The 23,235-nt window shown below is 42.0% G+C and overlaps 1 protein-coding gene across 3 annotated transcripts in view; it reads left to right on the top strand.

The window, feature by feature from the left end:
- The window catches only part of ift122 (intraflagellar transport 122 homolog (Chlamydomonas)), a 191,326-nt gene that overhangs the window by 65,249 nt on the left and 102,842 nt on the right, over positions 1–23,235 (top strand). For all 3 annotated transcript variants that reach the window (XM_063067746.1, XM_063067745.1, XM_063067744.1), the window contains exons 13-15: positions 11,259–11,423; positions 18,847–19,044; positions 22,727–22,867. In XM_063067746.1, coding sequence (XP_062923816.1) covers positions 11,259–11,423; positions 18,847–19,044; positions 22,727–22,867 — 504 coding nt within the window. The remainder of the gene's footprint in view (positions 1–11,258; positions 11,424–18,846; positions 19,045–22,726; positions 22,868–23,235) is intronic.

Below are 23,235 nucleotides of genomic sequence, written 5' to 3'. Positions count from 1 at the left end.
CTTCGTTAACATTGCCTCCAACTTTCACCCTGCCCTCAAGTTTACCTGGTCCATTTCCGATACCTCCCTCCCCTTCCTAGATCTTTCTGTCTCTATCTTTGGAGACAGCTTATCCACTGATGTCTACTATAAGCCTACTGACTCTCACAGCTACCTGGACTATTCCTCTTCTCACCCTGTCACTTGCAAAAATGCCATCCCCTTCTCGCAATTCCTCTGTCTCCGCCACATCTCTCAGGATGAGGCTTTTCATTCCAGGATGAAGGAGATGTCCTCCTATTTTAAAGGGGCTTCCCTTCCTCCACCATCAACTCTGCTCTCAAACGCATCTCCCCCATTTCACACACATCTGCTCTCACTCCATCCTTCTACCACCCCACTAGGAATAGGAATAGGGTTCCCCTTGTCCTCACCTACCACCCCACCAGCCTCCGGGTCCAACATATAATTCTCCGTAACTTCCGCGCCACCTCCAACGGGATCCCACCACTAAGCACATCTTTCCCTCCCCCCCCCCGGCTTTCCGCAGGGATCGCTCCCTACGCGACTCTCTTGTCCATTCATTCCCCCCATCCCTCCCCACTGATCTCCCTCCCTCCTGGCACTTATCCTTGTAAACGGAACAAGTGCTACACAGGCCGTTACACTTCCTCCCTCACTACCATTCAGGGCCCCAGACCGTCCTTCCAGGTGAGGCGACCTTTCACCTGTGAGTCAGCTGGGGTGATATACTGTGTCTGGTGCTCCCGGTGTGGCCTTCTATGTATTGACGCAGAATGGGAGATCGTTTCACTGAACACCTACGCTCTGTCCGCCAGAGAAAGCAGGATCTCCCAGTGGCCACACATTTTAATTCCACGTCCCATTCCCATTCTGATATGTCTATCCACGGCCTCCTCTACTGTAAAGATGAAGCCACACTCAGGTTGGAGGAACAACACCTTATATTCCGCCTGGGTAGCCTCCAACCTGATGGCATGAACATTGAATTCTCAAACTTCTGCTAATGCCTCCCCTTGTACCCCATCCGTTATTTATATACACACATTCTTTTTCTCTCTCTCCTTTTTCTCCCTCTGTCCCTCTCTCTATACACCTTGCCCATCCTCTGGGCTTTTTCCCCCCCTCCCCATTTTCTTTCTCCCTAGGCCTCCTGTCCCATGATCCTCTCATATCCCTTTTACCAATCAACTGTCCAGCTCTTGGCTCCATCCCTTCCCCTCCTGTCTTCTCCTATCATTTTGGATCTCCCCCTCCCCCTCCCACTTTCAAATCTCTTACTAGCTCTTCTTTCAGTTAGTCCTGACGAAGGGTCTCGGCCTGAAATGTTGACTGTACCTCTTCCTTGAGCTGCTGCCTGGCCTGCTGCGTTCACCAGCAACTTTTATGTGTGTTGCTTGAAATTCCAGCATCTGCCAATTTCCTGGTGTTTATGTTACCATGTACATACTTTGAACTTTGAGGATGGAATTTTTCATCCAGAGAGTGGTTGCATTCTGGATCACATGGCCTGTGAAAGTTTTGGAGGTCTGTACCAACAGAACATTTAAGAAGCATAGAAGCATGAAACTGGCCATCCATCCCAACTCATCCAAGCCGACCACTAGGCACCTTTCCATTTTAATTCTATCGACCAGCACTTGGTCCATAACCCTCTAATCTAATCAGAATACTTAAATACTGTCAATGACCCAACTTCAAGCACTCTTAGGGAGTTTATTCTAATTACTTTCCATTCTCTCGATGAAGTTGATCCTCCTCATTCCCACTGGATCTCTTCCCATTTGCCCCAAATCTATGTCCTCCGTTATTTCTCTACGACTGATATTTTGTAAAGTTTCCCTGTCTATATCCTTTGTAGTCTTGTGCACCTCAATCATCTCTGTCTTAACCTCCTCTCCAGGGAGAAGAGACCTAGCTTCTCAGGTCTTTCATAACTGAACAGCTACATCCCCAGGCAACATCTTGGTGAATCTCATCTGCATTCGTTCCAACACTATCACATCTTCTTTTACCATATTTTCCAGAATTGTATGTAGTCTGATAAACTTGAAGCTTAACTTTCGTATTTATATATTCATTATGTTGTGTAGTGTTGAGCAGGCAGGGGGTCTGCAGAAGGACTTGAAAAGGTTAAGAGAATGGGCAAGGACGTGGCAGAGGAATACGGTTATTGAAGTGTATGGTCATGCATTTTTGTTGAAGGGATAAAGGTGTAGATTATTTTCTAAATGTGAGTAAATTCAGTAATCAGATGTGCAGTGGAACTTGGAAGTCCAGTGCTGGATTCTCTAAAGATTAACATGTACAATGCCTATGAGAAGTATTCACCCCCACTCCCTTGGAAGCTTTCATGTTTTATTGTTTAACAACATTGAATTGGTCAATTTCATTTGGCTTTTTTTGGACACTGATCAACAGAAAAAGACTTTTGAATCAAAGTGAAAACAGATCTTTACAAAGTGATCTAAATTAGTTACAAATATAAAACACAAAATAATTGATTGCATAAGTATTCACCCCTTACAGGTCGACACTTAGAAGAAGCACCTTAGGCAGCTATTACAGCCTTGAGTCTGTGTTGATAGGTCTCAATCAGCTTTGCACATCCAGACACTGCAATTTTTCCCATTAGTCTTTACAAAACTGCTCAGTCTCTGTCGGGTTGCATGGGGATCGTGAGTGAACAGCCCTTTTCAAGACCAGCCACAAATTCTCAATTAGATTGAGGTCTGGACTCTAACTTGGCCACTTCAGGACATTAACCTTGTTTTTAAGCCACTCATGTGTAGCTTTGGCTTTATGCTTGGGATCATCGTTTTGCTGGAAAACAAATCTTTCAAGACACAGTTCTCTTGCAGCTGCATCAGATTTTCCTCCAGGATTTCCCTGTATTTTCCTGCATTTATTTTGCCCTCTACCACAAGCCTTTCAGGGCCTGCTGCAGTGAAGCATCCCCACAACCTGATGCCGCCATCACTGTGCTTCACGGTAGGGATAGTGTGTTTTCGGTGACGTGTGGTGTTTGGCTTACACCAAACATAGCTTTTAGGCTGGTGGCCAAAAAGCTCAATTTTGGTTTCATCAGATTATCGAACCTTCTTCCAGCTGACTTCAGTGTCTCCCACATGCCTTCTGGCAAACTCTAGCTGAGATCTCATGTGAGTTTTTTTCAGCAGTGGCTTTCTGTTTGCCACTCTCCCTTAAATACGACTGGTGAAACACCTGGGCCACAGTTGTATGTTTATTTTCTCCCATCTCAACCACTGAAGCTTGTAACTCTTCCAGAGATGTTATGGGTCTCTTGGTGGCCTCCCTCACTAGTCCCCTTCTTGTACGGTCACAGGATGGCCTGCTCCAGGCAGATTTACAGCTGGACCATATTCTTTCCATTTCTTGATTGACTTAACTGTACTCTAAGGGATATTCAGTGACTTGGAAATTTTCTTGTGCTTTTCAATAACCTTTTTGTGGAGTTGCTTGGAGTGTTGTCTTCAAGATGTAGTTTTTGCCAGGCTACTGACTCACCAGCTGTTGGACTTTCCAGATACAGGTGTATTTTTACTACAGTCAGTTGAAGCACATCAACTGCACACAGCGCAGTCTCTTTAACTAGTTATGTGTCTTCTAAAACTAATTGGCTGAACCATGAATGATTTGTTTTGCCGTTTTAAAGTGCGTGAATGCTTGTACAATCAATTATTTTGTGTTTTATATTTGTAATTAATTTAGATCACTGTTCAGATCTTTATTCACTTTGACATGGAAGAGGCTTTTTCTGTTGATCAATATTAAATCCACTGTGATTCAATGTTGTAAAACAATAAAATATGAAAATTTCCAAGGGGGGGTGAATATTGTTTATAGGCACTGTAGGTTGAGTTGATAGTAAGAAGACAGTTGAAATATTCAAATTCATTTCAAGAGGACTAGAAGACCAAAGGTCTTCTATGGTCAAGAAGACCATAAGATATTTGAGCAGAATTGGGCAATTTGGCCCATCAAGTCTACTCCGCCAGTTCATCATGGCTGATCCATTTTTCCTCTCAGCCCCCATCTCCTACCTTCTCCCTGTAATCCTTCTGCCCTGACCAATCAAGAATCTATCATCATCTCTTAAATATACATAAAGAATTGACCTCCACACCTGTCTGTAGCAACGAATTCCACAGATTCACTACTCTTTGGCTAAAGAAATTCCTCTCCATCTCCATTCTAAAAAGACACCTTTGTATTTTATTATGTGTCCCCTGGTTTTGGACTCTCCCACCATAGGAAATTTCTTCTCCACATCCACTCTCTCAAGGTCTTTCACTATTCAATAGGTTTCGGTTAGGTTCGGTCACACTTCTTATGACAAGTTGTTCTCTTTCAGAACCTTGGGGTGTACACCATCTAGTCCAGGTGACTTACCTACCTTCAGACCCTTCAGTTTCCCAAGAACCTTCTCTCTAATAATGGTAACATCACACACTTCATGAACCCTGACACCTGGAACTTCCACCATACTTCTAATATCTTCCACAGTGAAAACAGCCCAATCCTCTAACTTCCCACTTATTTTTGCTCTGTTATATTCCCTCTCTTTGGCTTTGACTTCTCTTGTTAACTATGGTTGTGTCATCTTGCCTTTAGAATACTTCTTCCTCTTTGGGATGTATATATCCTGCGCCTTCTGAATTGCTTCCAGAAATTATAGCCATTGCTTCTCTGCTGTTATCCCTGCCAGTGTTCTTTTCCAATCACTTCTGGCCAATTCCTCTCTCATGCCTCTGTAATTCCCTTTACTCCGCTGTAATACTGATACATCTGACTTTAGCTTCCCCTTCTCAAATTGCAGGGTGAATTCAATCACATTCTGATCACTTGCCCCAAGTGTACTGTTACCTTGGGCTCCCTCATCAATTCTGGTTCATTGCACAACACCTAATCCATAATAGCTGATCCCCTAGTTGGCTCAACCAGAGATGCTCTTAAAAAGCCATCACATAGGCACTCTAGAAGTTCCCCCTTTTAAAATCCAGCACCAACTTGATTTTCCCAATCTACCTGCGTATTGAAATTCCCCATGACTGTTGTAACATGGCCCTTTTCAATTTTGTCTGTCTTTTAAATTGCAACTCATCCTGTTGACTACAATTTTGCCCTATCAATAGCCTCTCTTTACTACACATTGCCTCCGTTTGTAAACCAACTACTTCATCTTCAGCGCTATCACTCGGGTTGCAACCCTTGCCAAATTAGTTTATACCCACCCGAACAACTCTAGCCAACTACTTGCAAGGATGTTGGACCCCCTCAAGTTCGGTTGTAGCCCATCCCTTTTGTACAGGTCATAGCTTTACCCAAAAGAGATGCCAGTGATCTATAACTCTGAACCCCTGCCCCCTGTACCAGTCCCTCAGCCGCACATTCACCTGCCAAATCATCCTGGGACGCAGAACAGGCAGTAATCCAGAGATTACGACCCTAGAGGTCCTGTTTCTCAGCTTTCTATGTAGCTTCCTAAAGTCTCTCTTCAGGACCACCTCACCTTGCCTGCTTATGTCATTGATGCCAATATGTCCCAAGACTTCTGGCTGCTCACCCTCACCCTTCAGGATGTCATGGACACGTTCTGAGACATCCCTGATCTTGGCACCTGAGAGGCAAAATACCATCTGGGTGTCCTCATCATGCCCACAGAACCTGGTTTCTGTTCCCCTGACTAAGTAAGCTCCTATCAACACTGCAGTCCACTTCACCTCTCTGTTCTTCTGAGCCACAGCACCAGACTCAGTGCCAGAGACCCAGTCACTGTGCTGTCTCTTCTCCCCCCCCCCCCACCTTTCCCGGTAGGTTGGCCCCTCCATAGTATCTAAAGTTGTATACTTATTGAGGGGAGTGGTCACAGCTGTACTCTGCACTGGCTGTGCATTTCCCTTCTATCTCCTGTCTCCTGCAACTGAGGGGTAACTACCTCCCTTGTAGCTCCTGTCTTTTCACCTTCTCATTCTCCCATATGAGTCGATGCACCTGGCACAGATGTGTTTATCTGAGAGACTGAATGAACATCTCCCAGACTTCCCACGCCCCACACTCAGTGCAAAACACTGCCCCTGAAGCTATTCTCACTAAACTACCACTCTCTATCAGATGAGGAATGAATAAATAAGAACAGAGAAAGAGTAACTTACAAGATAATTTACCTCACCCAAGCTTGATCTCGCATAAGCCTAATGAGCCAAAGCCACTCTAAAGACTGGAACACTCACAAGAATGGCTGCTCTGCTTGCACCTGTGTTACTTGTATTCCTCCTTTCTAATGAATCTCTCTTGCTGATTGGTCAGTCTTCAACTCAGAGGAACTGCTGTGAAACTCTGCTTTTAAAATGCCAATTGCTGTCCTGGTTTTAAAGGATGCTCTTTTTATGCACCCCTGACATAGATTGTTAAAAGCAAAGATGTAATGCTGAAGCTTTTTAAGGCTGTATTTGGAGTATTGTGAACAGTTTTTGGTCCTTATCTAAGAAAGTATGTGTAGTGGGATTGGACAGGGTCCAGAGCTCGTTCACTGTAATGATCCCTGGAATGAAAGGGTTAACCCCTGAGGAGTATTTGATGGTTTTGGGTCTGTACTTTCTGGAGTTCAGAAAAAGGGCAGGAAGGCAATGAAATCCCATTGAAACCTACTGAATATTGAAAGGCCTAGATACGACTGGGTTTGGAGAGGATGTTTCCTACAGTGGTTGAGTCTAAGACCAGAATCTCAGAGTGCAAGTACATCCCTTTAGGACAGACGTGAAGAGGAATTTCTTTAGCAAAAAGGTGGTGAGTAGAATTCATTGCCATGGGTGGCTGTGGGGGTCAAGTACATTTGAAGTGGAGGTTGATGTGTGCTTGATTAGTAATGGTGTCAAAGGTTACAGGGAGAAGGCATGAGAAGGGGATTGAGAGGGAGAATAAATCAGCCATGATCAAATGGTAATCAAATGGCAGACTCTATGTACCGAATGGCTGAATTCTGTCCCTATGTCTTGTGGTCTTTATTGAGATGGTCATAACCAAGGTACAGGCTTCAAATAGATGAGTGATGCCCTGGCGAAGTAAGTAGACAGTGTAGTGTTCCCCTGTGACCACTCTACTCAGTAAATATACCCCTTTGGATACTGCTGGGGGCGATGACCTGTCAGGGCACAGCAGCAACCACCAGGTAATTTGCTGTGAGATTCAGCAGGGAATGGTAAAGTCAGGCAGAGCAATAGCCACTGGACTCGATAAGAGTACAGGCGAGAGATCCTGTGGCCACAAAAGAGACAACAGGATGCCTCCTGGATGTCAGGGATAAATTTATCTCAGAGTGACTGCAGAATATTCTCAAGGCTGAGGGTGAGTAGCCAGAGGTTGTGGTACACATTGGACTAATTATGCAGGTAGAAAAGTGGAAGAGGTTCTGTGCAGTGAGTATAGGGAATTAGGAAGGAGACTGAAATGTAGGACATTGAAAGTAGTAATCTGGATTATTCCTTGTGCCATGCTAGAATAGAAGGATAGAAGTAATGATGAGTGGCTGAGGAACTGGTGCAAGGGGACAGGATTTCAAGTTCTTTGGATCATTGAAAGCTCTTCTGAGATAGGGATGACATACAAGAGAGAGGTGGCACCTTCAGTGGAGGGGAACCAATATTCTGGTTGGGAGGTTTATTAGTGCTACTTGGGAGTGTCCAAACTAGTTTGGCAGGGGGAATGGGAACAGAGCCCTAGGTCAGAAAGTGGAGGAGGTTGAGAGGGAAGGTAGATGTCATGATCAGTAACAACAGGCAGGGGCAAGGTAATAGACACAATAGGATATTTGGGTTGAAGTGTGCGTATTTTGTGCTTGGAATATAATGGGGAAGGATGATGAATTTAGAGCATGGACTAGGGCACAGAGCTATGATGATGTGGCCATATCAGAGATGTTGTTGGGAGAGAGAAGGAAAGAGGAATGGGTGTTTTGTATTCCTGGGTTTCAATCTTTTAGAAAAGACAGAGTTATATGGGTGAAGAGGGGGTATGGTGCTCTTAATCAGGAACATTATCACAGCTGCACCCAGCGGGAACATAATTGAGGGCTCAACCTCTACCTCCAAGTACATGTTGCTTGAGTGGTCCTATCCACTGCTTAGTTATCCTCTTGCTCTTGTGTATATATAGAATGCCTTGGGCATTGTTGATGGCTTTTAATGGCCCTTCATGGCTTTCTTAATTGTCTCCTTAGTTCTTTATGGCTTTTTTATTTTTGGGTAGAACTCAAAAATAAGTAAGGTGCATTCACTCTAGAATTAGACTGCAGATCTCCACAGAGCTCATCGACAACCAGTCTTGCTGTCTTTGATGTTCCGGCTCCTACTACGCTTTAGTTCGCAACACCAGTGAGAACTCGCGTCCACAGGGCCACGTAAGGCCCCAAAGGCGCCTGACTTCAGGCTGAAACTGGACATATTGAAACACGGCTGATTGGCGCGCTCCTAGAACAGGAACACGCTGCCATACTGAACCACAGCTGGAGTGCCACTGTAGATCAAAGATCCCGACAGGACCCCATCCACCCTGAAAAGGAAGATAGAAACATTAGAATAGGAAGAATTTAACTGTTTTGCTGATGAGCTGGGCGAAGTCGCCTTCTAGTGTCATCTTTAGTTCTGCCCAAAGGTAGAAGGTAGGCAAAACTTTAGTGAAAGTGGTTTAGATGGGGTAGGTTTTGTTAGGTACATCCAGGAGGGTTTTTTAAATCAATATGTAGATAGTCCAACAAAAGAGGGGCAATACTAGACTCGGTATTGGGTAATGAGCCTGGTCACATGTCTGGCCTTTTTGGGAGGACAGTTAAGGAAAAGTGATTACAACTCTTTTAAGGTTAAGTCTTGACCTTGTGAGGAGTATTAAATTGGAGCAGGACAAATGAGGCAGGGAATATGGAGAATTAAGTGGGAACAGCTATTTTGGGGGGCAAGCCTACATCTGACAAGTGGAGGTTGTTTAAAGACCAAATCCACAGAGTACAGGACAGGTAAGTTCCATTAAGAAGGAAGGACAAAGTGGCAATGTCAAGGAACCTCAGATGTCGAGAGAGGTAGTGAACTTAGTCAAGAAGAATAAGGAAATGTATATAAATTTTAGGAGCTAAGATTAAACAGCCTTTGAGGATTATAAAGAAGTCAGAAAAGAACTCGAGAACAGAATTTGAGAAGCTGGGAGGGGCCTTAAAATATCTTTGGCAAGTAGGATTAAAGAGAACCCCAGGAAATTCCATTTATACAAGTGGGCATGGGTAGGACCACTCAAGGAACATATGCTTGGAGGTAGAGAGTGTAGCTGAATTCCTTAGTGAGTACTTTGCATCAGTCTTGATCAAAGAGAAGAATGTGAAGGTTAGCGAGATCATTGAGTTTCTTGTGAATACGTTGGGGTATTTTGAGATAAAGAAGGAGGAAGTGTTGAGACTCTTGAAGAACGTAAAGGTGGTTAAGTCCCTGTGACCTGATGGGATGTGTACTCAGGTTATTGACAGGCAAGAGCTGAGATTGCTGAATCCTTGACCAATATCTTCAGGTCCTCCCTGGTCACAGCTAGGGTCTAAAGGAACGGTGAGTAGCTAATGTTCCATTATTCAAGCAGGGATAATCCAGGAAACTGTAGACCTATGTGTCTCACATCATTATAGGGTTACTGGAAAGGATTCTTATGGATTGGATTTATCATTTGGGAAAACTGTGGCTTAATTAGTAATAACTGCATTACTTTGTGTGAAGCAACTCGTGCCTTGTGTTTTTTGAGAGTGTGACAAAAGTGATTAATGAAGGTCAATGAAGGTAGATGTTGTCTACATGATTTTAGTAAGACATTTGACAGGGTCCCTCATGGGAGGCTTATCCAGAAGTTTAAGATACATGAGATCCATTGTGAATTGAAGGTTGAGATTCAGAATTGGCTTGCCCATTGAAGACAGGGTAGTGGTCGACAGGACTTACTCTGACTAGAGGTCTGTGACTAGTGTTCCTCAGGAATCTGTACTAGGAACTGGGTTAGTAAGTTGATCAGTTGCAGATATGGGCAGAGAAGTGCGGATGGAGTTTAACCTGGCCAAGTGTGAAGTGTTGCACTTTGGGAAATCAAATCTAAAAAGACAGTATACTATTAATGGTGAGACCCTCAGCAATGTTGATGGGCAGAAGGATCTTGGGGTCCAAGTTCATAGCTCCCTCAAAGTGATAGGCTCCCTCAGGTTGATAGGCTGGTAAAGAAGACTAAAGGCTAGCAATTTAGTTCGAGTGATAAAGTTATGTTGCAGTTTTAAAAACTGTATTTAGGTTGCATCTGGATTATTACATTCAGTTCTGATCACCTCATTATAGGAAGGGTGTGGAGACCTAGCAGAGGGTGCAGAAAGCATTTACTCGGATCTGGAAAAACCTAGGGCAGGCAGCATTGATCGAGACTTATGTTTCAAGTTAATGACTGTTATCAGAACTGGGTGAACTGAGGAAAGAGGAGGAGGGCTGAAGAGAAGGAAGGCTGGAGAAGACAAAGGGTAAGTGTGATAGGAGGAAATCCAGATGACAAAAAACTCAGGTTGGAGGAACAACACCTTATATTCCGTCTGGGTAGCCTCCAACCTGATGGCATGAACATCGACTTCTCTAACTTCTGCTAATGCCCCACCTCCCCCTCGTACCCCATCTGTTACTTATTTTTATACACACATTCTTTCCCTCACTCTCCTTTTTTTCCCTCTGTCACTCTGAATATACCCCTTGCCCACCCTCTGGGTCTCCCCCCCACCCCTCGTCTTTCTTCCCGGACCTCCTGTCCCATGATCCTCTCATATCCCTTTTGCCAATCAACTGCCCAGCTCTTGGCTCCATCCCTCCCCCTCCTGTCTTCTCCTATCATTTTGGATCTCCCCCTCCAACTTTCAAATCCCTTACTCACTCTTCCTTGAGTTAGTTCTGACGAAAGGTCTCGGCCTGAAACATCAACTGCACCTCTTCCTAGAGATGCTGCCTGGCCTGCTGCATTCACCAGCAACTTTTACGTGTGTTGTTGACAAAAAGGTGCTGTCTGTGGAAATTTATAAATCATGGCTGGTCTTCTGGAGGATTTGTAAATAGAGGGAAGTGAATGAAAGAATGGGAAAAAAAGAACATCCCTGCAACTGCAACAGAACTTTGCAGTAACTTTTTTTTGTCTTTAGAAATGCTTTATCTGTTAATATGTACCTTATTTGTTCATTGTAGATTCTGAAAATATTTGTTGACAATCCCTTTGCGATTGTGCTTCTGAAGCAAGCTACATCTGTACGCTGTTTAGACATGAGCATGTCTCGCAACAAGCTGGCTGTGGTGGATGAACACAATACATGCCTTGTATATGATTTAAGTACCAAGGAACTTCTTTTCCAGGTATGTTAGGTACAGTCGTGATGTAATATTCACTTTCAGTTGTATGTTGTAACGTACTTGTTCTCAGTTGCAGACTTGTAACTGTGAAGTTGTTCTGTCTCTGAACCATTTTCTTTCCTGTTAAACTCTTCTGTGTCCTTCACACTCACCTCTGTTGTAAGTGGGAGGAATTTGTGGATTTGATCCTCATTGATATTGAGAAAAAGAAAAGCCCAGGCAGAATGTTGTTGATTGACTAAAATTATGGACTGAGGTTAAAATGTGGATAAAAGTAATGTGCAACTGATAGTATGTTTCTGAAGGAGATTACCCTGTTTTATCAAGTTTCTTTTCCTCCTTGTTTTCTAACTGGTTTAACTTTGTTTGAGTTGTATAGCACAGAAATGGGCCCTTCAGCCCACCATGTCCATGCTGACTTCTTAGCACATTTACACTAATCCCATTTGCTTGCATCAGGACCCTATCTATCTATCTATGCCTTGCGTATCTAAATGTCTCTTAAAGCTAGTAATTCTATCTGATACCACCATGTCCTCTAACAGCATCTTCCAGGCAATTCAAAGACTCTTGTAGACACTACTTTAATGCCTTTAGTAACTCTGCATTCCACCACTCCCTCAGGCAGTCCATTCCAGGTCCTCTGGGTGGAAAAAGTTTTGACTCAGATACTGTCTAAATCTCTTATCCCTTACTCTGAAATCTTTGCACTCTAGTTTTCTGCCTCTGCTATGAGGAAAAGATTCCTGCAGTTAACCCTATCTATACCCATCATAATTTTATATATCTCACTAATGACTTCTCTTAACCTCCTCTGCTCCAGGAAAAACAGATCTAGTCTTTCCCAGGTAGCATCCTGGTGAATGTCTTCTGCACTCTTTCCAGCACTGTTATATCCTTACTAAAGGGTGTTGAAGGGAATTCCACTAGTGCTCTGACTCTACTCCAGCTGAAATCTGACTATAGTTATGTAAAGTTGGAGAACAAGTCCTGTAAGTCTCATACTCACTACCTGACTAATAAAGGCCAATATCGTTGTCACTGATTAACTGAATTCTGAAACTCGCACTCATTCCTCAATCATACTTTATTTTTCTAGTGCACAAGGAGAACAGGCTGGCCACTCACTACACTGTTCTGAAGTCTGAACAGAGGAATTCTATTTTTATTCCGAATTGATCATTTGGTAAACTGTGATTGTTTGAATTCCTTACTTGCAGGATACAGGTGTTAAAAGTCATTAGAAATTATAGGCTAAGAACCGACAATACTTATAAAGTTAGTAACAAAATTATCCCTTAGTGTGTGTGTTTCGCAACCTTTCGTTGTCTTCTTATCTTGTCTCCAGTAAGTGAAAATGGCTCCTGGAATCTGCTCTGCAAAGGGGAGCTGTGCTCTTTAAAGACCTTTCATGCTTGGGGTATCTGCACTCTATTTACAATCTATCCTTGCCTGGATACTATGTTAATCCTTGCCTTAATGCAGCTTCCACTCTCCCTCCTTTTGACCCTGTAGAGAACAACACGCATCTTACTGAATTTCAGTCGCACCCTCTCTGAAATTGAATTTCATCAGGGGCTGTTGAATCACAATGGAGACAGTTGCTCTGTGGGCCATCACTCTGCAGAGTGATCTCAGGAAAGAGATTAAATCAAATATTATAAATAGCAGGGAATATTATAATTACTGCTGAAGAGTGAAACCAGCCATGGTGTCTATGGAGTCCCATGCAGCTCCTGCCCAGTCTTCCTAAACTTATCAGCTTCTAGCTGGGTTATGGACAGCTAAACCAGTGATGTTCCAAATAAGAACTGGAATTCAATTGTAAACAAAGTGGGATAGCGGAAACCTGATAGCGGATGTGACCTTACCAATCAGGAGGGACAGATGATGGGGATATATTTACCACCAGACTAGACATGCCTAGGCGTCATACCTGATGAAGATGGCAGAGCTTGTAATCAAAATGTCAGTTAAAATAGGTACCTGTACCCAGCTGGAAGTCAGAGAAGAGTTTATTCATTATATATGCTGGGAAAGCATTACATCCTTTTTCAAAAAGTCATGTGCTAGTTAATTTGAAGGGCCACAATGCAGATTGCCACTATTTTGGCAGTGATGTCATTGATGGTCTGGCTCGTGTATCAAGTAGCAGTAAGATTGTGTCAGTAGTTGGTTTCCCCAGCAGAGCTGAGACCATGTTAATGCTTTCACAAGCCAGTCTACCAGGTCCCTCGAACAGGAACACTGCAATCCAGAAATGTTCAGTTTCCTTAGTTCTTTGGCAATCCCACACAGTATGATAGAGAAAGAGAGAGGGTGGGCAGCTGGTACTTTTTTGGTACTACAGGCTAGATAACAACAACCCCTCCATGGATTTGGTTCAAGCCAATAATTCAATTTTTAGAAGGGTACCTCTGGCAGCCAGTGCTAGTCCTGACAGCCACATACCCATTAGGTACTGTTAACAGGATTGAGAGGGTCACCAGTAGTATAGACTTTGCATGTACTCTTACCTAAATCTAGTCCTATCACATGGTTACAATAACAAATTTCATCCTTAACCTCATGAAGCAGCTTCAGAGCAGGTGAGTTATGCAGTCCATTGTAGGAAGATTGATTATATCTTTTAAAACAATTGCTTTGGCATGAGTCATCTCTATGGACAATGCAGTCCCGTACTCCTTTCACAGCTCTTCTCATTATCAAAATATAGCACAGAATCAAAATCACTACAATTCAGGGGTATAGGCTGCATTGGCAAGCCAATTTTAAAATGTGTGAACCTTCTAGAACACACCCTACAACCTGACTGGTGAGTAACCAATGCCAGTAACTAGGATGAAGTGTTAAGAGTGTTAGTGTCGTCAGTGTTCTGCACTTAAACAAGAAATAGATGCCCAGATTACCCAAAACCTAGTGAATCCTTAAAGTCACAGTTAACAAAGTTCAAATTCAGCCCTTATCGTCAAGGTTCTTCTGGCCACAGGTTCCCTGTTCCGGTGGCACCACTGTCTTAATGTGCAATGTGTGGATCCATATCTGTTTTTCTTGAATCTTCAGAGCAGCATATGTAGTTAGAAATATTTGAAACAGGTTTGTCCACCGAGGTTCAAGGCAGTTCTTTCGTCAGTAGGGTATCACCAGTACCCAATCTCCTGCTTGGTTAAGTCTAAAACTGCAGCCAGCACGTTCTTCTGTGCTGCAAGTATCTGTGGATGGAAACCTCTAAAAGCTAGTGCTGTACAATAATGTAACATGTTTTCTCTCATAGAATGCATGTTCATCTGTTTTACCGAAAAGTGGGGAGTAACTGGCAAGTTCATGGGGCATTCCAATACTATCTCCTGCAGAGATAGGCTTGTTACATGGTTTGGAGTGCAGTGAAATTGTCACGAGGGTCAGTGGAAGCACCTCTGGACAGCTTAGCTCAGTCTCATTGCATAATTTAGCTAGACTACGCTTCAGGGTCCTGTTCTGTCTTTCCGCTACCCCATTAGATTGTGGGTGGTAAGGGCAGGTGAAATGATCCTTACACTACGAGGCTTTTGTCAACTCATAACTTTACCTGTACAGTTGGGAATGTTATCATAAACAAGAGAATTTCTGCAGATGCTGGAAATCAAGCAACACAAAATGCTGGAGAAACTCAGCAGGCTAGGCAGCATCTATGGAAAAGAGTAAACAGTCGACGTTTTGGGCCGAGACCCTTCAGGATAGCAATTCATAAATAGTGAATAATGAATTCACAAATTACACACTGTGTGATGTGACAAATACAACATAACACACTTCAACCTGCTTGTTAATGGTGCTCCCTTCTCCAACACACAATAATCCAACCAGATGGGACAGTGCGTACCTGGTTCTGTTCATACTTATTATAGCAGGTAATGAATCACCAGTAATGGCTTTGTTTCTCTCATTCTAATCTTTACTTCTTGTTTCTCCTAAAGTGCTATCCTTTTCTGCACAGTGGCCTTTGAAAATCAAGGCTCTTTAGCTGATGAAAACCAACCAGAGGAAATGCAGTGTGAATAGACAATAGGGTGCAAGGTCACAAGAAGGTTCCAGCAAGATTGTGCTGGTCGCCAGCACTATCTGTAGACAGTTCACAAAACTACAGTACTACTACTTTTAAGTGTACTTCTACTAATCTGCATGCAACTGGAGCCTGTAATTTACATTTTGATAATGTGTTTTTGGGCCGACTGAGCATTCTAGAGCTTTTGCTGTCTCAAAGGAAATTCAGCATGGATGAGAACGAGGTTGACAACACAGTTTGTGGCCTAATGGCAGAGTGCCGATCTTGCCAATTAAAGCATCGAGTAGGATTGAAATCATTGAGGACGAAAGCAGAAGCCAAGCTGTTGTTCAGCACCGTCTGCCCGAGTATGACCAGTCTCCCTCTCCCTCTTGCTGCTGCCAGAGGAAGTTGCAGGAGTCTTGGGTGTTGGGCAAGGTTTGATCGGCGTGGCTTGTGGATTGGATTTTTAAAGGCCATAAATTTTTAAAAAGATCTTTTTTAAAGATCTTTGGTTCATGTTGCATGTGTTTCTGGATACTTTTTTTTGGATTGTTATTTTGCGTGGTTTTGATCAGGATGCTTCAATGTGGAGTGGCTCTGCAGCCTATAGTCAATGAATGACAGAGCTAAATTGAACTGAACTAAACTGAACATTCCAAGACCGTTTCAAGGACTCTTGCGGATTGATGTTTAAGATTCTGTGTGTTATTCACTTTTTTTTGCCGTTTGCATGATTTATTCTCTTTTTTTTTTGCACATTGAGTGATGTTTTCCTTGAATGGGTTCTATAGTGTTTCTTTGTTTTGTAGCTGCCGGCAGGAAGACTAATCTCAGGGTTGTATACTGCATACATACTGTGATATTAAATGTACTTTCAATCTTAAAGATTTTGGGGTTAGAGTCCATCTTATAGAAACATAGAAAACCTACAGCACAATACAGGCCCTTCAGCCCGCAAAGTTGTGCCGAATATGTCCCTACCTTAGAAATTACTAGACTTCCCCATAGCCCTCTACTTTTCTGAGCTCCATCTAACTATTCAAAAGTCTCTTAAAAGACCCTATCGTATCCGCCTTCACCACTGTTGCTGGCAGCCTATTCCACGCACTCACTACTCTCTGCATGAAAAAACTTAACCCTGACATTACCTCTGTACCATTACTCTTGTGGCAGCCATTTCAGCCCTGGGAAAAAGCTTCTGACTATCCACAGGATCAATGCCTCTCATAATCTTATATACCTCTATCAGGTCACCTCTTATTCTCTGTCGCTCCAAGGAGAAAAGCCCAAGTTCACGCAACCTGTTTTCATAAGGTATGCTCCCCAATCCAGGCAACATCCTTGTAAATCTCCTCTGCACCCTTTCTATGGTTTCCACATCCTTCCTGTACTGAGGCGACCAGAACTGAGCACAGTACTCCAGGTGGGGTCTGACCAGGGTCCTATATAGCAGCAACATTACCTCTCGGCTCCAAAATTCAATTCCATGATTGATGACAGCTAGTACACTGTATGCCCTCTTAACCACAGCATCAACCTGCGCAGCTGCTTTGAGCATCCTGTGGACTCGGACCCCAAGATCCCTCTGATCCTCCACACTACTAAGAGTCTTACCATTAATACTATATTCTGCCATCATATTTGACCTACCAAAATGAACCACTTCACACTTAACTGGGTTATCTCACGACCAGACAATGTAACAGTTTCTTCCCCCAAGCCATCAGACTCCTCAATACCCAGTGCCTGTACTGGCACCAACCTACTACCCTCTACTGTGCCTATTGTCTTGTTTATTATTTATTGTAATGCCTGCACTGTTTTGTGCACTTTATGCAGTCCTGGGTAGGTCTGTAGTCTAGTGTAGTTTTTGTGTTGTTTTACGTAGTTCAGTGTAGTTTTCCGTAGTTCAGTGTAGTTTTTGTATTGTTTCATATAGCACCATGGTCCTGGAAAACGTCTCATTTTTACTGTGTACTGTACCAGCAGTTATGGTCGAAATGACAATAAAAAGTGATTTGACTGAACTCCATCTGCCACTTCTCAGCCCAGTTTTGCATCCTATCAATGTCCCGCTGTAACCTCTGACAGCCCTCCACACTATCCACAACACCTCCAACCTTTGTGTCATCAGCAAACTTACTAACCCATCCCTCCACTTCCTCATCCAGGTCATTTATAAAAATCACAAAGAGTAAGGGTCCAAGAACAGATCCCCGAGGTCACCAACCTCCATGTGGAATATGACTGTCCCATCTACAACCATCTGTGGGCAAGCCAGTTCTGGATCCACAAAGCAAAGTCCCCTTGGATCCCATGTCTCCTTACTTTCTCAATAAGCCTTGCAAGGGGTACCTTATCAAATACCTTGCTGAAATCCATATACACTACATCTACTGCTCTTCCTTTATCAATGTGTTTAGTTACATCCTCAAAAAATTCAATCAGACTCATAAGGCACGACCTGCCCTTGACAAAGCCATGCTGACTATTCCTAATCATATTATACCTCTCCAAATATTCATAAATCTTGCCTCTCAGGATCTTCTCCATCAACTTACCAACCACTGAGGTAAGACTCACTGGTCTATAATTTCCTGGGCTCTCTCTACTCCCTTTCTTGAAAAAGTAACAACATCCACAACCCTCCAGTCCTCCGGAACCTCTCCTGTCCCATTGATGATTCAAAGATCATCGCCGGAGGCTCAACAATCTCCTCACTCGCCTCCCACAGTAACCTGGGGTATATCTCATTCGGTCCCGGTGACTTATCCAACTTGCTTTCCAAAAGCTCCAGCACATCCTCTTCCTTAATATCTACATGCTCAAGCTTTTCAGTGTGCTGCAAGTCTGCATTGTAGAGGGAACAATTCTATAGTCTTGTAACAGTGGGATACAACCTGTCCTTGAGCCAGATGACAAAAATCACTGTCTTTTGAACAGAAACACCATGCAAAAGGCACCCGCCATTTAAAAGCGGGTTGCTTTAAGCATGGTGTGTGTAACAGCCGTGCAAGTGCGTGTGACTGATTCTAGTTAAAAACTGTTCGGCAGCAGTCTCCTGTCCCAATTAAGCCGCACAGTGTCCCAAAAGAAGGGAATCCCAGCTCTCTTCTTGATTAATTTTTGTTCTTTAAGAGTTGCCCCAATATGGGTAGCCACTTATGTGGGGGTAACTCTTAAAGAACAAAGATAAATCATCCTTTGTTTATTTGGGATACTATGCTGCTTAATTGGGCCAGGAGACTGTTGCTGAACAGCTTCTAACCATATCATCTTCAGTAATCTTCCTGATTTGTTTTTTCAGTGCCCAAGGCATTGTGTAGTCATATTGTAAATTGATATAATCTTAAAGCGATCATAATCATTTGAATATTAATTCTTCAATGTCATTTTTAGGAGCCAAATGCTAACAGTGTGGCCTGGAATACCCAATGTGAGAATATGCTTTGTTTCTCTGGCGGTGGATTTCTCAATATAAAAGCCAGTAATTTTCCAGTCCACCAACAGAAGCTCCAAGGTTTTGTGGTAGGGTACAATGGCTCCAAGATCTTCTGCCTCCATGTATATGCTATGTCTGCTGTTGAGGTCCCACAGGTATGGCTTCTCAGTTTGGCTGATTTATTGTCGAGAGCTAGTTATGATTTTAAAAAAACTGTAAAACATCTTTGAATCTGCTTGAATGAACAAAGTATGATAATGAGACAAAAGGAAACTCTGGATGTAGTTGATGATATCAACAGTTAATTTGGTTTCATCACCACCACAGTGAGGTAAAAATCACCATTCCAAGTGACTAAAGACCACCAGCTAAGTAAAGGAAAGGAGGCTGGCACTTGCTTCAATTTAAGCAGAAAAAAGTGAGCAAAAATATTACATTTTTTTTTTAAGACTGGGGATGCTAATGGTTTGACAATGGTAAAAGCTGGATTCCAATCTATCAAAACTTTCATGTTTTTCAGTGCTTTAAGTGTATAAGGCATTAGTGTAATGAGTCTTTTGGGGTCAACTTGCTAGTGATGCCTGAATCCCAGAAGTTCTGTTTGGGATGGGAGTAAAAAAAATAACCCAGTAGTGTTGACTGTTCGGTCGATGGAACTAGGTTAGGAAATTCACAACACAATTCGTAATTAATCGTTCACACTCTATTGACTCTGCACAAACAACAACGAAACTATGTTGACCCTGGGCCAACAATTTAGAACAAGAATTCTACTGTTCCCTCTGTACCAATACTCACTCAGAGCACTTTTCCAATTTATAACACCAAAATAGGGGGTCTCTGTTGGCCAGATGATCAATCCTTCCTTCTCCTAGACCCTGGCATGGGGGTCCTTCCTTGTGATGGTAGATCTCTTGATAGCATACTCGAAATGTCTACTTTTATATTCATTCCTTACCAATTCAAATATTGCATTCCAGTGTCATTGGCTATAGGTCATGTGTCTGACCTTTAACATCATTTTATTGGCTCTGCTCCAGGCCAGCATCCATTTATTGCCCTCTTTCCAGCAAGTGACAGTCGGTAATTTATGGCTGTTTGTTCTCTTCAGTAACCAGCTCGAATCACTCCAGGCAGGCACCAACCCCAACATTCACAAACCTGCATGCTATATTATATCAAGAAACACCTCACAACTAACTTCTTTGGAAATGATCTCTAGTTCAGCAAATTACCTGAAATATAATTGTCTACTTTAAAACTTCAGTGATTTTAGGTGACACCACCACCATTGGTCTTGTTATTTTTCTGGCGCCAAACACTCGCCATAGACAGCTCCTTCAGCGAGACAGGGTGCACCCAGACCTAAGTCCTACGTCAAGGCAGAGTTGTCTTGGGTGGTAGAAGCTATATAATCGCTACTGGCTTTTCCTGATATTTAGTTAGGACCCAACCACCCCATACACCCCATAAAAATAATCAGACCAATGGTGGTGGTGTCACCTAAAATTATTGAAGTCTCTGGCAGCAGGGAGATGGATTCCAAGCTTTGGTGGAGGATTGTCTTTGTACAACAACAGCAAAGGTTGGGTGACGTCTAGTGTAGGATTAATATGGGAATAAAAACGAGCTAATTTATCTTTGGACATATGTGCTCTATGAACAACTTTAAATTGGATTAGGGAATGTTTAGCACAGATAGAGGAAATATTGACTAATTGTAAAATCCGCCCCCAGTCATCCACGGAAATAATAGAACCCAATTCTTGTTCCCAATCTGACCTAATCTTATCAAATGGAGCTTTCCTAAGTTTCATAATAATATAATAAATAATAGCCGTTACACCTTTCTGACATGGGTTACGGTTAATTATAGTATCTAATTACATCTAATTTTATTTAATTTAGTATCTAATTTTATCTATATCTAATTTTATCTTTATCTAATATAATAGTATCTAATTTTAATTACATAATTAAAATATATGTAGGAGGTAACGTTGGAAAGGAAGAAAGTATAGTACTTAGGAAATTTCTAACTTGAAGATATCTAAAAAAATGTATTCTTGGTAAATTATATTTATTAGATAATTGTTCAAAAGACATAAGGGAACCATCTAAAAATAAATCCAAAAACCGTGAAATACCCTTAGTCTTCCAAATTTGAAATGCACAATCCGTGAAAGAGGGAGGAAAAAATATGTTACCTAAAATAGGGATCGCTAGCCCAAATTGGTTGAGATCAAAACATTTTCTGAATTGAAACCAAATACGCAAGGTATATTTAACTATCGGGTTAGAGACCAGTTTGAGGCGTTTCAAATCAAAAGGAAGAGAGGAACCTAAAATAGAGCCAAGTGCGTAGCCCTGAGCAGATTGTAATTCCAATACTACCCATTTAGGAATGGATAGTGTATCTTGGTCAAGTAACTAAAATTTCATATGTCGAATATTGATTGCCCAATAATAGAATCTAAAGTTAGGTAATGCTAGACCTCCATCTCTCTTGGCTTTCTGTAAATGTATTTTACACAATCTCGGGTTTTTATTTTGCCAAATAAATGAAGAAATTTTAGAGTCAACTTTATCAAAAAAAGATTTTGGAACAAAAATCGGTAATACCTGAAATATATATAAAAATTTTGGCAGAATAAACATCTTAACTGCATTAATACGACCAATCAAAGTTAAATATAATGGAAACCATTTAGATGAAAGTTGAGTTATTATGATCAATTAAGGGTAAAAAATTGGTCTTAAATAAATCTTTGTATTTACAAGTAATTTTAATCCCAAGATATGAGAAATAATTATTAATCAATTTAAACGGGAAGTTATGATACAAGGGAAGTTGTTTATTAATCGGAAAAAGTTCACTCTTACTAAGATTTAATTTATAACCTGTAAAAAGGCTAAAACTTAGTTGTCTTTAAGCCATTCCTGTGTAGCTTTGGCTTTATGCTTGGGGTCCTTATCTTGCTGGAAAACAAATCTTCTACCAAGTCGCTGTTCTCTTGTAGACTGCATCAGGTTTTCCACCAGGATTTCCCTGTATTTTTCTGCATTCATTTACCCTCTACCTTCACAAGCCGACCTGCTTACGCCAAACATGGCATTTAGTCTGATGGTCAAAAAGCTCAATTTTAGTTTAATCAGGCTGTAGAACCTTCTTCCAGCTGACTTAAGAGACTCCCACATGCCTCCTCCAAACTCTAGCCGAGATTTCATGAGTTTTTTTTTCAACAGTGTTTCAACAACTCTTTGCCACTCTGCCATAAAGCTGTGACTGGTGAAGCACCCAGGCAACAGTTGTATGTGCAGTCTACAATTTTCTTGTATCTTTCTCTTCACTTGTGCTTTTCAATAACCTTAACGTGGAGTTGCTTGGAATGTTCTTTTGTCTTCATGGTGTAGTTTTTACCAGGATACTGAGTCACCGGCAATTGGACCTTCGAGATACAGGTGTATTTTTACTACAGTCGAAACACCTTGACTGCACACCGGTTTAACTAGTTATGTGACTTCTCCATTTAACTAATTATATGACTTCTAAAACCAAGGGCTGCAGCAGTGATTTGGTGTGTCATATTAGAGGGTGAATACTTATGCAATCAGTTATTTTGTATTTGTCATTAATTTAGAGCACTTGGATACAAAAGAATCTTTCTGTTGATCTGTGTCAAAAAAGCCAAATTAAATCCACTGTGATTCAATGTTGTAAAACAATAAAACATGAAAATTTCCAAGGGTGGTGAATACTTTTTATAGGTGCTGTATATATCTATGACAATACTCAACTATTTGGACTAATAAGGAAATCTCTTCTTTTTAAACAAGTCTGCACCCATGTATCAGTACTTGGAAAAGAAGATGTACAAGGAAGCCTACCAGATCGCTTGCTTAGGAGTTACAGAGAATGATTGGAGAGACCTGGCAATGGAGGCCTTGGAAGGAATGGACTTTGAAACTGCTAAAAAAGTATGTGACTGATGAGATACTTAATGCACAAAGATACGTGGAGGTACATGTACAGCATTTAATTGGTACATCTGAGCAGAGACAATTCCATTATTCCTTCCAGTTATTGTCTCTGATTTTCTAGTTAGTTCATTTATTTTTTATATTTTATGATAGCCTATCAGTAATACAGTGCCGCAAAGTCAGGACAGTTGAGATTTTTAAAGGTAGAAGAGGAGTATGCTTCATGATTAACTCATCGCGGTACTCAGACATGATGGTTCAGTCTCAGTCCTGCTCACCTGACCTAGAGTATCTACCGGACAAGTGTTGTCCATTTTATCTGCCAAGGGAGTTTTACGCAGTCATGTTGGTAGTGTCTTTGTGGC

Source organism: Mobula hypostoma, chromosome 15, assembly GCF_963921235.1.
Source record: "Mobula hypostoma chromosome 15, sMobHyp1.1, whole genome shotgun sequence".
NCBI lineage: Eukaryota > Metazoa > Chordata > Chondrichthyes > Myliobatiformes > Myliobatidae > Mobula > Mobula hypostoma.
The sequence above is the reverse complement of the archived record's forward strand: the minus strand, read 5'-3'. Positions and strand labels throughout refer to the sequence as shown.